At 41.9% G+C, this 10623-nt stretch overlaps 1 protein-coding gene across 1 annotated transcript; it reads left to right on the top strand.

Moving 5' to 3' along the window:
• Positions 1-486: 486 nt before the first annotated feature.
• Positions 487-9169, top strand: HAUS1 (HAUS augmin like complex subunit 1; the record flags this gene model as incomplete). Its single annotated transcript, XM_010168201.1, has 7 exons — positions 487-622; positions 1670-1804; positions 2759-2882; positions 3641-3706; positions 5467-5538; positions 7904-7951; positions 9086-9169. Coding segments are annotated over 7 exons (665 nt in total), but the record flags the coding sequence as incomplete, so codon positions are not given.
• Positions 9170-10623: the final 1454 nt, after the last annotated feature.

The following is a 10623-nucleotide window of genomic DNA, read 5'->3' as shown; positions in this document are numbered from 1 at the left end:
AAATATATAAATATAATTGGAGCAAACTCATTTTTTGTTCTGGTACAGCTTTTGCTGCAGTGCTTCCCATGCCTTCCTTTCAGCAAAATTTATGGTGACATGAGTTTGGTCAAGGGCAGTTTTTTAAGCTGTCTTGAGCAGGCTGTAGCAGATTAATTGCTAAAACCTCCTAGCCTGCCAGGCTGAGTAGCACAGCCTTGAAATATTGGCTGGATAGACAGGGAAGCAACCCTACAGCTGATTTAAGAGACTGAGCTGGTGCTAATCCACTGTTAAGGGAAGCGCTTGAGGAATCTGAAACAACAGTGATGTGATTAAGTTATGCTCAAACTGTCTAGTGTGTTTGATAATGTGGGGTTTTTTTTGGCATTCAGGGGGCCATGATACATTTTTAACATGTGTGTTAAAAAGAGAGAGTCCCATCTAGGCATTAAAAGAACAGTAATATAAAAAAAAGTCCTATTTGGGATTTTATTTCTTTTCCAGCTAACTACCTACAGAGCCTTCTCATAGAAGGCCTGGGTCTTTCCATAAGCAGTTTGTCCAGCAAAGGCTTCAGCTGCCTCAATGCCCTGGTAGACAGCGCAGTGATACTTGAAATGAAGGACACTTCTCTTACCAGGTAATTATTCACACTGTGCATCAGGAGTGATGGTCTGTGCTGTTTCCTTCTGGTTTTTTTGATTCAACAGTTTCAAACTTGACTTTCACACCAGGGACCTTCCTTGTCCAGCTTCTTTTGCACCCTTTGGGTAGCTTTGGAGGACACAGGAACTGAGAGCAGAGCTCTGAACTCTTGAGCTCTAACAGCAAAGGAAGTCTCTGAAGCCTGAGAGGTGCTTTGGCCAGAGTTAAATCCCTCTTTTGCCTCTGCTTTTATGGTCAGCAGCTGCAGGATGCTGCCACTGAGATTGTTGTGCCAGGTAGCACAAGCTAGAGCAGGTTTCATACTGCTTAGGCAAGGACTAGGGAACTGTAACTGGTCTTTCAGTCTCAGCTCTTTTCTTCCCTCCCTTATCTGGCCTCAGCTGATGTAAGGAAATTTCCTTAGCTCAGCCTCAGTGAAATGGCAGCTGTTAGTCTGCTCTTCCTGAGCTCCGTTCCCTAGCCTGGCCTAGACCTGTAACAGCAGGTTTGTGCTGGCACAGGCAGTAAGGAAGGGCCAAAATCTGCCTTGGAATGCAATTTTTGTGTGCTGCTCAGGAGCTTGGCTCTTACAGCTCTTCTGAGCTGGAGGGGGAAGCAGTTTTGAACCATTTGGGGAGAGGAATAGACTGAAATATCACTGGGGACATGCATTTTCAGGGACTGAATACAGTTTCTCTCAAAGGTAATTGGCAAGCCTTTCTCTCAAAGATAATTTGGCAAGCCAGGAGTGGAGCATCTGATCACGTCAAACCCAGTGGTTATATTCACTAGAGTGCCAAGTCTTGTTCACTTCCTCCTACTTGAATCACTTGGCTGTTTCCCCTTCCAGATGAAATCTGTTAGTTAAGGGAATCAAATACCCTTAGTGATTTATTTTACTTTCATCCTCTAAACTGGCTGGCAGTTATCTGATGTATCAATCATAGAAAAACAATAATTTGTATAAAGCTTGGAGAAAATAATTCTGAGTTTCAGAAGAGCTGATTTCTGAGTATTCCCACCAAATCTCTCTTTTCACCAGCTTCTTCTGTGCCATCAATCATTTGAGTTCGGAGCTGTATGCAACAAAATCAAAGAACAAAAAACTAGAAGTGGAATTGAACGACATGACTAGAAAACTCACTGAGGCGCTGATGCTGGAAAAGCGGCTGAAGGAGTGAGTAATGGGTGAGAAAAGGGGAAGGTGTAAGCAATGCTGCTAATCTCTGCCATGTGGAACATTGGTTGTAATAACTAAAAAGGATAACTGAATTTTCAGGGTTTTGGCACGTCTCTAATATACAATAGTGGGAAGTATCCATCAAAAGCCACGTGCTATGGACACATTCAGTAATCAGAAGAGATTTGGGGTACCATCAAGCCTGTTATTTTAAACCAGAAATGGTCTACAAGCAGTTTTCAGATATGGGCTGACATCTTCCACCAGTTGCCTTTGTCTAAAGTTGAAGGCAAACCTGATTTTCTTACCACATGGGCCCTGTAGTTTGAGTGGAGGAGCCAGGCAAAACAAAAACTGTTCCTCAGTAAGAATTTCCCTTAACCAGCATGTGGGAGACTTTTTTTTTCCCCTAGAGGATGTAATCTGAAGTGATTTGCTGAGCGTAGCAGGATCAACCCCTGCCTTGAGTGGGCACTGGTCCAGATGGTCTCCAAAGCCCACTTCCAGTCTAATTCTTTTCTAGGTTTTTTTTTTTTTTGTCTTTTAAAGTAGTTATTGTGGCTCTGCTTGTAGCAAAGACACCAGACCTGTGTGCCCTGTGCGGGTTTGCCATGGCACCTCTCTGTGATCTCAAGTGTAGCTTGTGTAGCAGGTCTCTAACTGAATTAGGGGATTATGCAGAAGACTGTTACTATGTGTTTTATGCAGATGGCTTTCCCTTTGGCCTTTCTCCCCTCGCTCCCCCCTGGCTTTGGGTCTCTGGATGTAACAGCCGTGGATGTTTCCATTGGGAAATCTCCCAGGGAAATGCAAGTTTTTCTCCATTCTCTCCCTTGTGGTGTTGGGTGTATTACGTGGTTTAGATTAAACAGTATTTGTGTACTTGGTATGTCTTTAAATGGAAAATTTTGTCTCTTTGTAATTTTTTTTTTTGTTTGTTTGTTTTTTAAGAGATCTTAAAAAATCAGAAGAAATTCTAGAAACAGAAACCAACAAAGCTGACCGCCAAATCCATAACTTGAAGTTCCTGGAAAATAAGTCTAAGGATATGAATCTGAGGGTCAAGGCTGCTGAGGTAGATGGAAAGAATTTTCCAACAAGACATGGTGATGGTTGGCACAGTCACGGTTGGTTGGGCCCAAAATTGTATTTACAGAGACATCCCGGGATCTTCCTAAACTCCAGGACTGAGAACTCTTGGGATAACAGGACAACATGTTACTACAGTTGTTCCTGCTGTATTCATGGTCTCTCCCCGAGACATCTTATGATAAATGCAGGGACACTTTCTCTTCTTTCTCTGAGAAACTGTATTAGCTTAGACTACCTTGTGCTTATTGTGAGGTAAATAACAAATAAAAGTATACAGGCAGCTACCTGTGAAGCAGCTGATTCACTGAGGTAAATTGCATGTAAAAATTCCGAATATAGCCATTTATTTTAAATTAATGAATGATTAAACACAGAAAGCAGAAGTTCTACCATCTTCTTCACCTTTCCTATTTGATGAAGGACGTGGGAATGCTTTATTTAACATTTGGATGCTGTCCAGTACCTTGACAAATATGAGATGAAAAAGTTGTAGTACAGTTGATGACATTTTACTGAGAAACCTCTTCCCAGCATTGCTACGTGTTCTTCTCCCAGTAGCTTTCTGGAAAGACTTGCTATTCTTCATATTAACTTAGGTGCAACTGATTTCTTATACCAGCTATAGCTGTGGATCAAATACCACGTTTCTGTCGTTGACTAACTGCAAGGAAATGGTAAAATCTTTCTCCTCCCTGTTTTATTTTGTGGTTAATTACGAATGAACTCTTTTCCTGTTTGTAGGAGCAGCTTACTGCCACAGGGCTGGACCGGTCGCTGACACATGAGTCACTCGTGAACCTGTCTAAGGTAGGCCTTTTGGTGCAAGATGGATATTTCTGCAGTGGTACAGACCAGGCTTGTTTCTTGGGTGGTTTCAGGAGATGTAGTTTGCTCTTTGATTACCTGAAAAAATATTATTGGTAAAAACAAGCACAATAGGTGGATACCTCTGAGCTGGGGTGTGTTGGATGGGTTTGTCCCTCCTAGAAACTGAGAAGCACCTGTGGGTGTTGAAATAATCTTTCTTCAGGGTTAGATGTGGGCTTGTTTTGGACTTGGGAAGAAGCTTTCCTTCTGGACTGAGTGAGTGGAACAATTGGAGCCTTTATTTTTGTTACCTTTTGGTTTTCCCTTTCTCCTCTTTCTGCCTCTGTCTCTAACTGGGAATATAGCCTATTAGAGAATTTCTATGGAATAAATTTGCTGCTACTAAAAGAAAATTGGCAGCTCATGATCTGCCTCCTCTCTCTGGGATCCATGTTATAAACAGAGTGGATATTCTGTGGAGTGCTGCTTGTGTATTGCAATTACTTGATAGAATGTACACAGGTGAATCTTTCTAGCTTGTGTGAAACAAGCCTGCTTTCAAACACTTCAGAGCAACTATGAGGTTGAGTAGAACCCAAATCCTGAGCTACCATGTGCTTTTTTAATCTTGTGTCTTTAAATATAACATTTTTCAGCGGTGATGTAAGACCAGCAGGATACTTTGTTAAAGGAAAAAGCACATTTCTGGAGTTACTATCTATAGGTTCTCCAGCTTTGTGGTGAAGTATTTGTACACATGTGATATGTATTTGTGTTGTCCTGTCTGCACTCACCACTTATTTGCTATCACTGTAATGAGAACTCAGTCTTTCTCCCTGTTTCTTTTGTTAGCTTTTCCTCCCTGTTAGAAGTTGAACAATGAAAAAATGGTTTGAAAGTTGAGAAATGAAAAAAAAAACAGGTTTCCTGGTGTTTCTGTTGTCGTTCTCCTGAACCGGCGCTGGGTGGCAACGTTTACACGGCACAATGTTTTCTCAGAAGAGCACTAACCAAAAATAATTTCTCTTGGATTTTTACATACAAAAAGTTACTGGCAATTTTCTAGACTTGTCATCTTCTAGAACCTGAGCATAAGGGCGGGTTTGACTCCTTGATATTTCTATATCTGCTTTGCCAAGAGCTGAGTGAATTGGGCAGTACAAATTCTTCAGAGTGAAGATGACCTCATCTTCAGAGTGCATTTTTTTTTTTACTTCACACTGGTTATTTGCAAAGAGTTGAGGGTTGTGAAAGGTGCTCAATTATCAGCCCCAAAGATAAATTACCTCCTGTTGTTAACAGAATGAGCAAAACAGTGCCAGTGTAAGGGGAATCTTTTTGCTGCTGCATGTGCAAAACCGTTTCCACACAGAAGTTGGACGTGAGAATGTGTCCCCTTCCTTGGGGCTCAGTTCTCTCCCTGGCCTACAGTGAGGTTGAACAGTGGAACTCCTCTGTCTGCTGGATTTCATTTGAAATCTCCTCACGGGAAGGTGAGATCAGTAAGAAAAGATATTTGAAGATGTCTTCAGAAGAAAGAAAAATTGATACCTCTGTGTAAAATTTGAACAAGGTTTGCCTGACTGATAAACTGAATTAATGGCTAATCTTTAGTTTTCCATGGGTTTTAAGAAGGATCATGAAAGCCCTTACCAATATGTGTAAATTCTGAAATGCTGTAGATACTTGTAGATCTATTTCTATTACATCACTTCTACAAGTAGGACCACAGATTATAATCTGCCTTGCTCTCTTCACAGGAACTGGCTGAACTGCGGAATGAAATTGTGCCTTTGAAGAAGAAACTGGGGTTTTACCTAGATTTAGCTCCTGTAATTATTTTTTTCCATTATTCTATTGTATTTGCCATCAGATTAATTTTAAAGGACTTCAGAATGTAAAAGGATGTTGTTGTGATGGTTTCAGTGGACAGGTCCTGCAGATCTATTAATGGTGCAAACAGAAGATTTGACTTAAACAGAGGCTATCTATTTATTAATCAAAGCCAGAAAATTAAGTAGAGTTACCAGACAAACTTTGTTCTAACAAAATGGTCAGACACTGGAACAGGTTGCCCAAGGAAGTTGTGGCTGCTCCTCCCTGGAAGTGTTGAAGGCCAGGTTGGATGAGGCTTTGAGCAACCTGGTCTAGTGGAAGGTGTCCCTGCTGCTGGCAGGGGGGTTGGACCTGGATGAGCTTTAAGGTCCCTTCCAACCCAAACCAGTCTGGGATTCTATGATTGAAAATGTACAAAGTGACTCAGTATCAAGGTGAATTAGCTAGAAATTAGACAAAGAAATGTGGAAGAAAATGTAATTCCTTAGTAGAACACATTTTTTTTGAGATTTACTGATACATTAGCTATACGTGTCATCTGGCTGTCAGTGTGGACGCAGCACATTGTGCAGAGGTTGGGGTTCTGAACAAGGTTTTAATGATTATGAAGAAATAGCCAAAGGTCAGCGTTGTCCCCTAAACAAATACTCTAGCTGGTGTAAGTACTGGCTGCTCCATGATTTTCTTTGATATCTCTTGAGAGTGCTGGGTACTCAGCTCTCTGAAAATGCAGGTTTCTCATTTAGGTGATGAAAATGCAGTTTTGAAAGCCCCTGTCTGTCTATCTTTTCTTCATTTCATATTTTGGCTGTCGTCAGTATTGGTCCCTGTGCTAGGAGTTACTATCAGATTGCTGTGGGAAGCATCTTTTATAAAAAAGGATTTTACTCTTTCCAAATTAGAATGCTAGTTACCAAAGACTGTTTCAGTTGAGGGTAATATTATGAACAATTTATAGTGGCTTAAAGAAATCATGGGTAAATAAGGCTTCAGTCCATGGAACACAAAGCCTTGGCTTTATGTGGTGTCTGTACATCACCACCTGTGGTATTTGGGACCACTGAACCCAAGTATTTCCAGTCTCTTTTAGGAGGTTGCTGTTGCTTTTACAAATAGGTGTTAAGGACTTTTCTCTTTGTCATTCAGAGAAGAAGTTGCAAAAACTGGAGTGAATAGTTGAAAGAAAGCTGGGGAGGGACTTTTCATAAGGGCACTTAATGACAAAACAAGGGGAAATGGGTTTAAGCTGAAAGAGGGGAGGTTTAGATGAGATATTAGGAAGAAGTTCTTCACTGTGAGGGTGGTCAGACACTGGAACAGGTTGCCCAAGGAAGCTGTGGCTGCTCCTCCCTGGAAGTGTTTGTGGCCAGGTTGGATGAGGCTTTGAGCAACCTGGTCTAGTGGAAGGTGTCCCTGCTGATGGCAGGGGGGTTGGAACTAGATGATCTTTAAGGTCCCTTCCAGTCCTAACCATTCTGTGATTCTATGATTCTATGAATGGGTTTTGTTTTTGTTAAATGCAATTGTGACTGTCTAGGCTGCAGTTTTGTATTTGAGTTACCTGATATGGCCCTTGTGACCTCCTCATCTGAGCACCCCACAGCCTGTAATAGAGCTAATCTCAGACCTTTCTGTGTAAGAGGTGAGAAAGATTTATTCCAGTTCTTATAAACAAGGCACAGAGGTCCAGAGAATCAGAGACTTGTCCAAAATCACATAGAAACTCACTGATTAACTCACGTCTCTTATATTATGAACTGGGGACCAGTCTGCCGTGCCACACTTCTCTCTCCACCTCCTTAGGCTCCTGCCTCTCAGCACATCTCCCCTCATACAGCTACTGCTGTCTCCTTTCTAGAGGAAAAGGATGAAGGAAGAGGGTGGGACTGCTTCTCTTTTAAATCCATCTTGCTCCAAGAGGCAGCTGCCTCCTTTTCTCAAGTGAAACAGGATGTTCAAATGGCATTAGGCTCTCCAGTTCCCCCCTCCATGGAGAGCCCCCATGCCTTGCTTCTGGTGCAGGCAGAAGGAGGGAGGAAGGTTTATCCTTGCAAGCTTATCATGCTTTGGGAAATAGCATATGTTTAAAATCCAGTTCCTCTGTTGGTAGGTATGGAAAATTGCTAAAAATTGATATTTTTTTTTTAGACTTCAGGCCATACTAGACTTTTGAAAAATATGTGATTGCCCAAACCAATCTGATAGTAGGCTTTGAATGTCAGTACTTTTTGCATGTGAAGGGTGTACACAAATCTGATTTCATTATCCCTACATTCCCCTGTCATTAGACTCTTGCAGTGATGAGGGGACTATGTGTTTGCAGCTGAAATATTGATTTTTAATGCCATTTTCTCTCATTAGAATCCTACTCTTGCACGAGTGAAGATTGAAGAAGTAAAACGAGAACTGGTAAGAGTGGGGTTTATTGTTTGTTTTTTTTTTTTTAAATCTGTCACAGAGATTTAAATGAGTGCTGTTGTTCCAAAGCAAGCAATAGATATTAATTGGTTGTGGATTTATCTACCTCAGACTGTAGTCTTAATGATCTCTAGAGGGAAATTTTGCTCTGGTAAGGCAGAAGCCATGCATATTGGTAGGAGGAACTGGTGGAGGAATGACATCTAAGCTACAAAGGCAGTTGGGCATAATGGTATCAGTGGGGATTAGGTAACTATATCCCTCTGGATTTTGTCTGCTACACCTGTCAGAATGTTTATTCTCTCAGCTGTGTTGCAGCTTCTTGGTCTCACAACTTTCCTTGCTGCTCCTGAACTGAGGGCTCTAAGGGCCTGTGTTTTATTTAACATGACAATCTATATGCTTTGTAGACTGCAAAGGGAACCTTCCCCTATAAAACATAATGCCCGTTTCATCCGTGCTTGTATAGTCTGCAGGTATGGTTGTGGGGAAACAGCCATATAAAGCTGTTTAGGATGTTCATATGTAGCTTTCTTGAGTGAGCTGGGCCAAATTTGAGCATAAAGCCTGTCTTTATTTCTTTGGGCTACTGGTCTGCTTGCTCATAGGTAAAGCACAAGGTATTCAGTGATCCAAAATCACAGCTATTTGAGAGTTTTTTGTACATACTCGGATGGGAATGCTCAGGTTGGTAAGCCACTTGTTTTTGATTCAGAAATACAAGCTCACCTTACCCACCTGAGGCTTTTATCAGGTCAGAATACTCACCTCCACAGTGTACCTGTTCAGCTTGAAGGTGTCACATACCATGGAGGCTTTTATCAGGTCAGAATACTCACCTCCTCACCTCCACAGTGTACCTGTTCAGCTCGAAGGTGTCACATACCACACTGGGGCTCAGCATAAAGGCAACTGAGCTTCTTTAGCCCTTTATTTGGGGATTTCTTGGTAGTTATCTACAGAGACTACTGCTGTTTGCAGTAGTGAGACCTTACAGTTCCATATTTGGGTTAATAATTGCTGATAATATTCCAAAGTTTGATCACTGTAGATACGTTTGTCTAACAAGAATGTAAGAAAACTGTTTCCTGGTCACTGAATCCTCTTGTTTTTTTCTTCTCCTAGGATGCTGTGGAGGCAGAGCTCTCAAAGGAGATTGACATGTTGACTCTTGAGCTGCCAAAGCCCAGCAGATTCCGGTTCACCTGAAGTGGCTTGCATGGAAGAACATTTCCCTTCTGTTGTCTATTTATTTGCACTACTAAAACATTTCAGACTTCTTACTGTACTTCTGCAGCTTTCTGCCTTACTCTTCTTGCTGTTGGATGCCACACTTGTGACCTTCTAGCAAGCATGCTCACTTTTAGGGGTTCCTGTAGCCTTGCATTTATAAACATCACCTATCTTTCATAAAATAACCCCCCAAAATTACTGTTGTCTCTTATAATTTATTTTTCCATATGTGATACACACCTCTAACTGGCCTCCAGATGGCACCTTCACCAGGAGAGGTCAGGATTCAGTTGACCATAACCACCTGGAATTGAACTGATGAGGAAGTCTGGTCCAGGCTCTGGGTTGTGCTTTTTCCTGGAGCCCTGTCTTTGGTGGTGCAAGTACAGTGATGACAAACTCTCTTTATATCTACTAGATCATTGGCCTTTGCTCCCTTGTTTTGGTTTTTTTTTTCTTGTCATTTTAGGGTTAGAGACACATAATTTTTTTCTACTCATGGCACATTTGGTGTTTACCAAGTTTGTGAAGATGAGTTCTAGACTCGTGCCTGGAGTGCTTCTTAGTTTGAGTGGGGTTTTTTTTAAAACAGAAGTGAAAAGTTCAATTTCTCCTTAATGTCTTCAGCAGGGATTTGATAAGTTAATCAAAGTAGATGGTATGGAAATTGTGATGTAGGGCTCAGAATAGTTGTTCCCATTGTTTTCTAAAGCCTTGCAGCATGTGAGACAGCCCACAAAGGAGATTTTCTTGTGTGCATTATGACTGTCAGCCTTCATGAAAACAGGTTGAGCTCTGGCTGTTTCTTGTGGGTCATCGTACTGGCTTCACAGATTGGTAAATTGTCCTGCTCACACAGGTGAGAGCCGGGATGAGATGTAGCAGCATCAGTCTCCCAAGGTTCTGTAGTTTCATTGTCATCTAGAAAATGGAAGCCCATGGCACTTACCTGTAAGGTTTGCCCATGTTCAAGGCTTTGAGAGATACCAGTCTACTGTTGACTGCTTCTTGTTTCGCCTCACATTATAGAGCTAAGCAAATGAAAGTAGATAAAGAGCTTTATGGATCACAGAATCACAGAATGTCAGGGATTGGAAGGGACCTCAAAAGATCATCCAGTCCAATCCCCCTGCCAGAGCAGGAACCTAAATGAGATCACACAGGAAGGTGTCCAGGCGGGTCTTGAATGTCTCCAGAGAAGGAGACTCCACACCCTCCCTGGGCAGCCTGTCCCAGGGCTCTGTCACCCTCACTGGAAAGAAGTTTCTTCTCAAGTTCAAGCAGAACCTCCTGTGTTCCAGCTCACACCCATTGCCCCTTGTCCTACCACTGGGCATCACTGAGAAGAGCCTGGCTCCACCCTCATGACATTCACCCTTAACATATTGATAAACATTAATGAGGTCACCCCTCAGTCTCCTCTTCTCCAA

The sequence above is a fragment of the Antrostomus carolinensis genome, unplaced genomic scaffold (assembly GCF_000700745.2).
Source record: "Antrostomus carolinensis isolate BGI_N321 unplaced genomic scaffold, ASM70074v2 scaffold5060, whole genome shotgun sequence".
NCBI lineage: Eukaryota > Metazoa > Chordata > Aves > Caprimulgiformes > Caprimulgidae > Antrostomus > Antrostomus carolinensis.
Note: the sequence above shows the minus strand (reverse complement) of the source record. Positions and strands in the feature narration are given on the sequence as shown.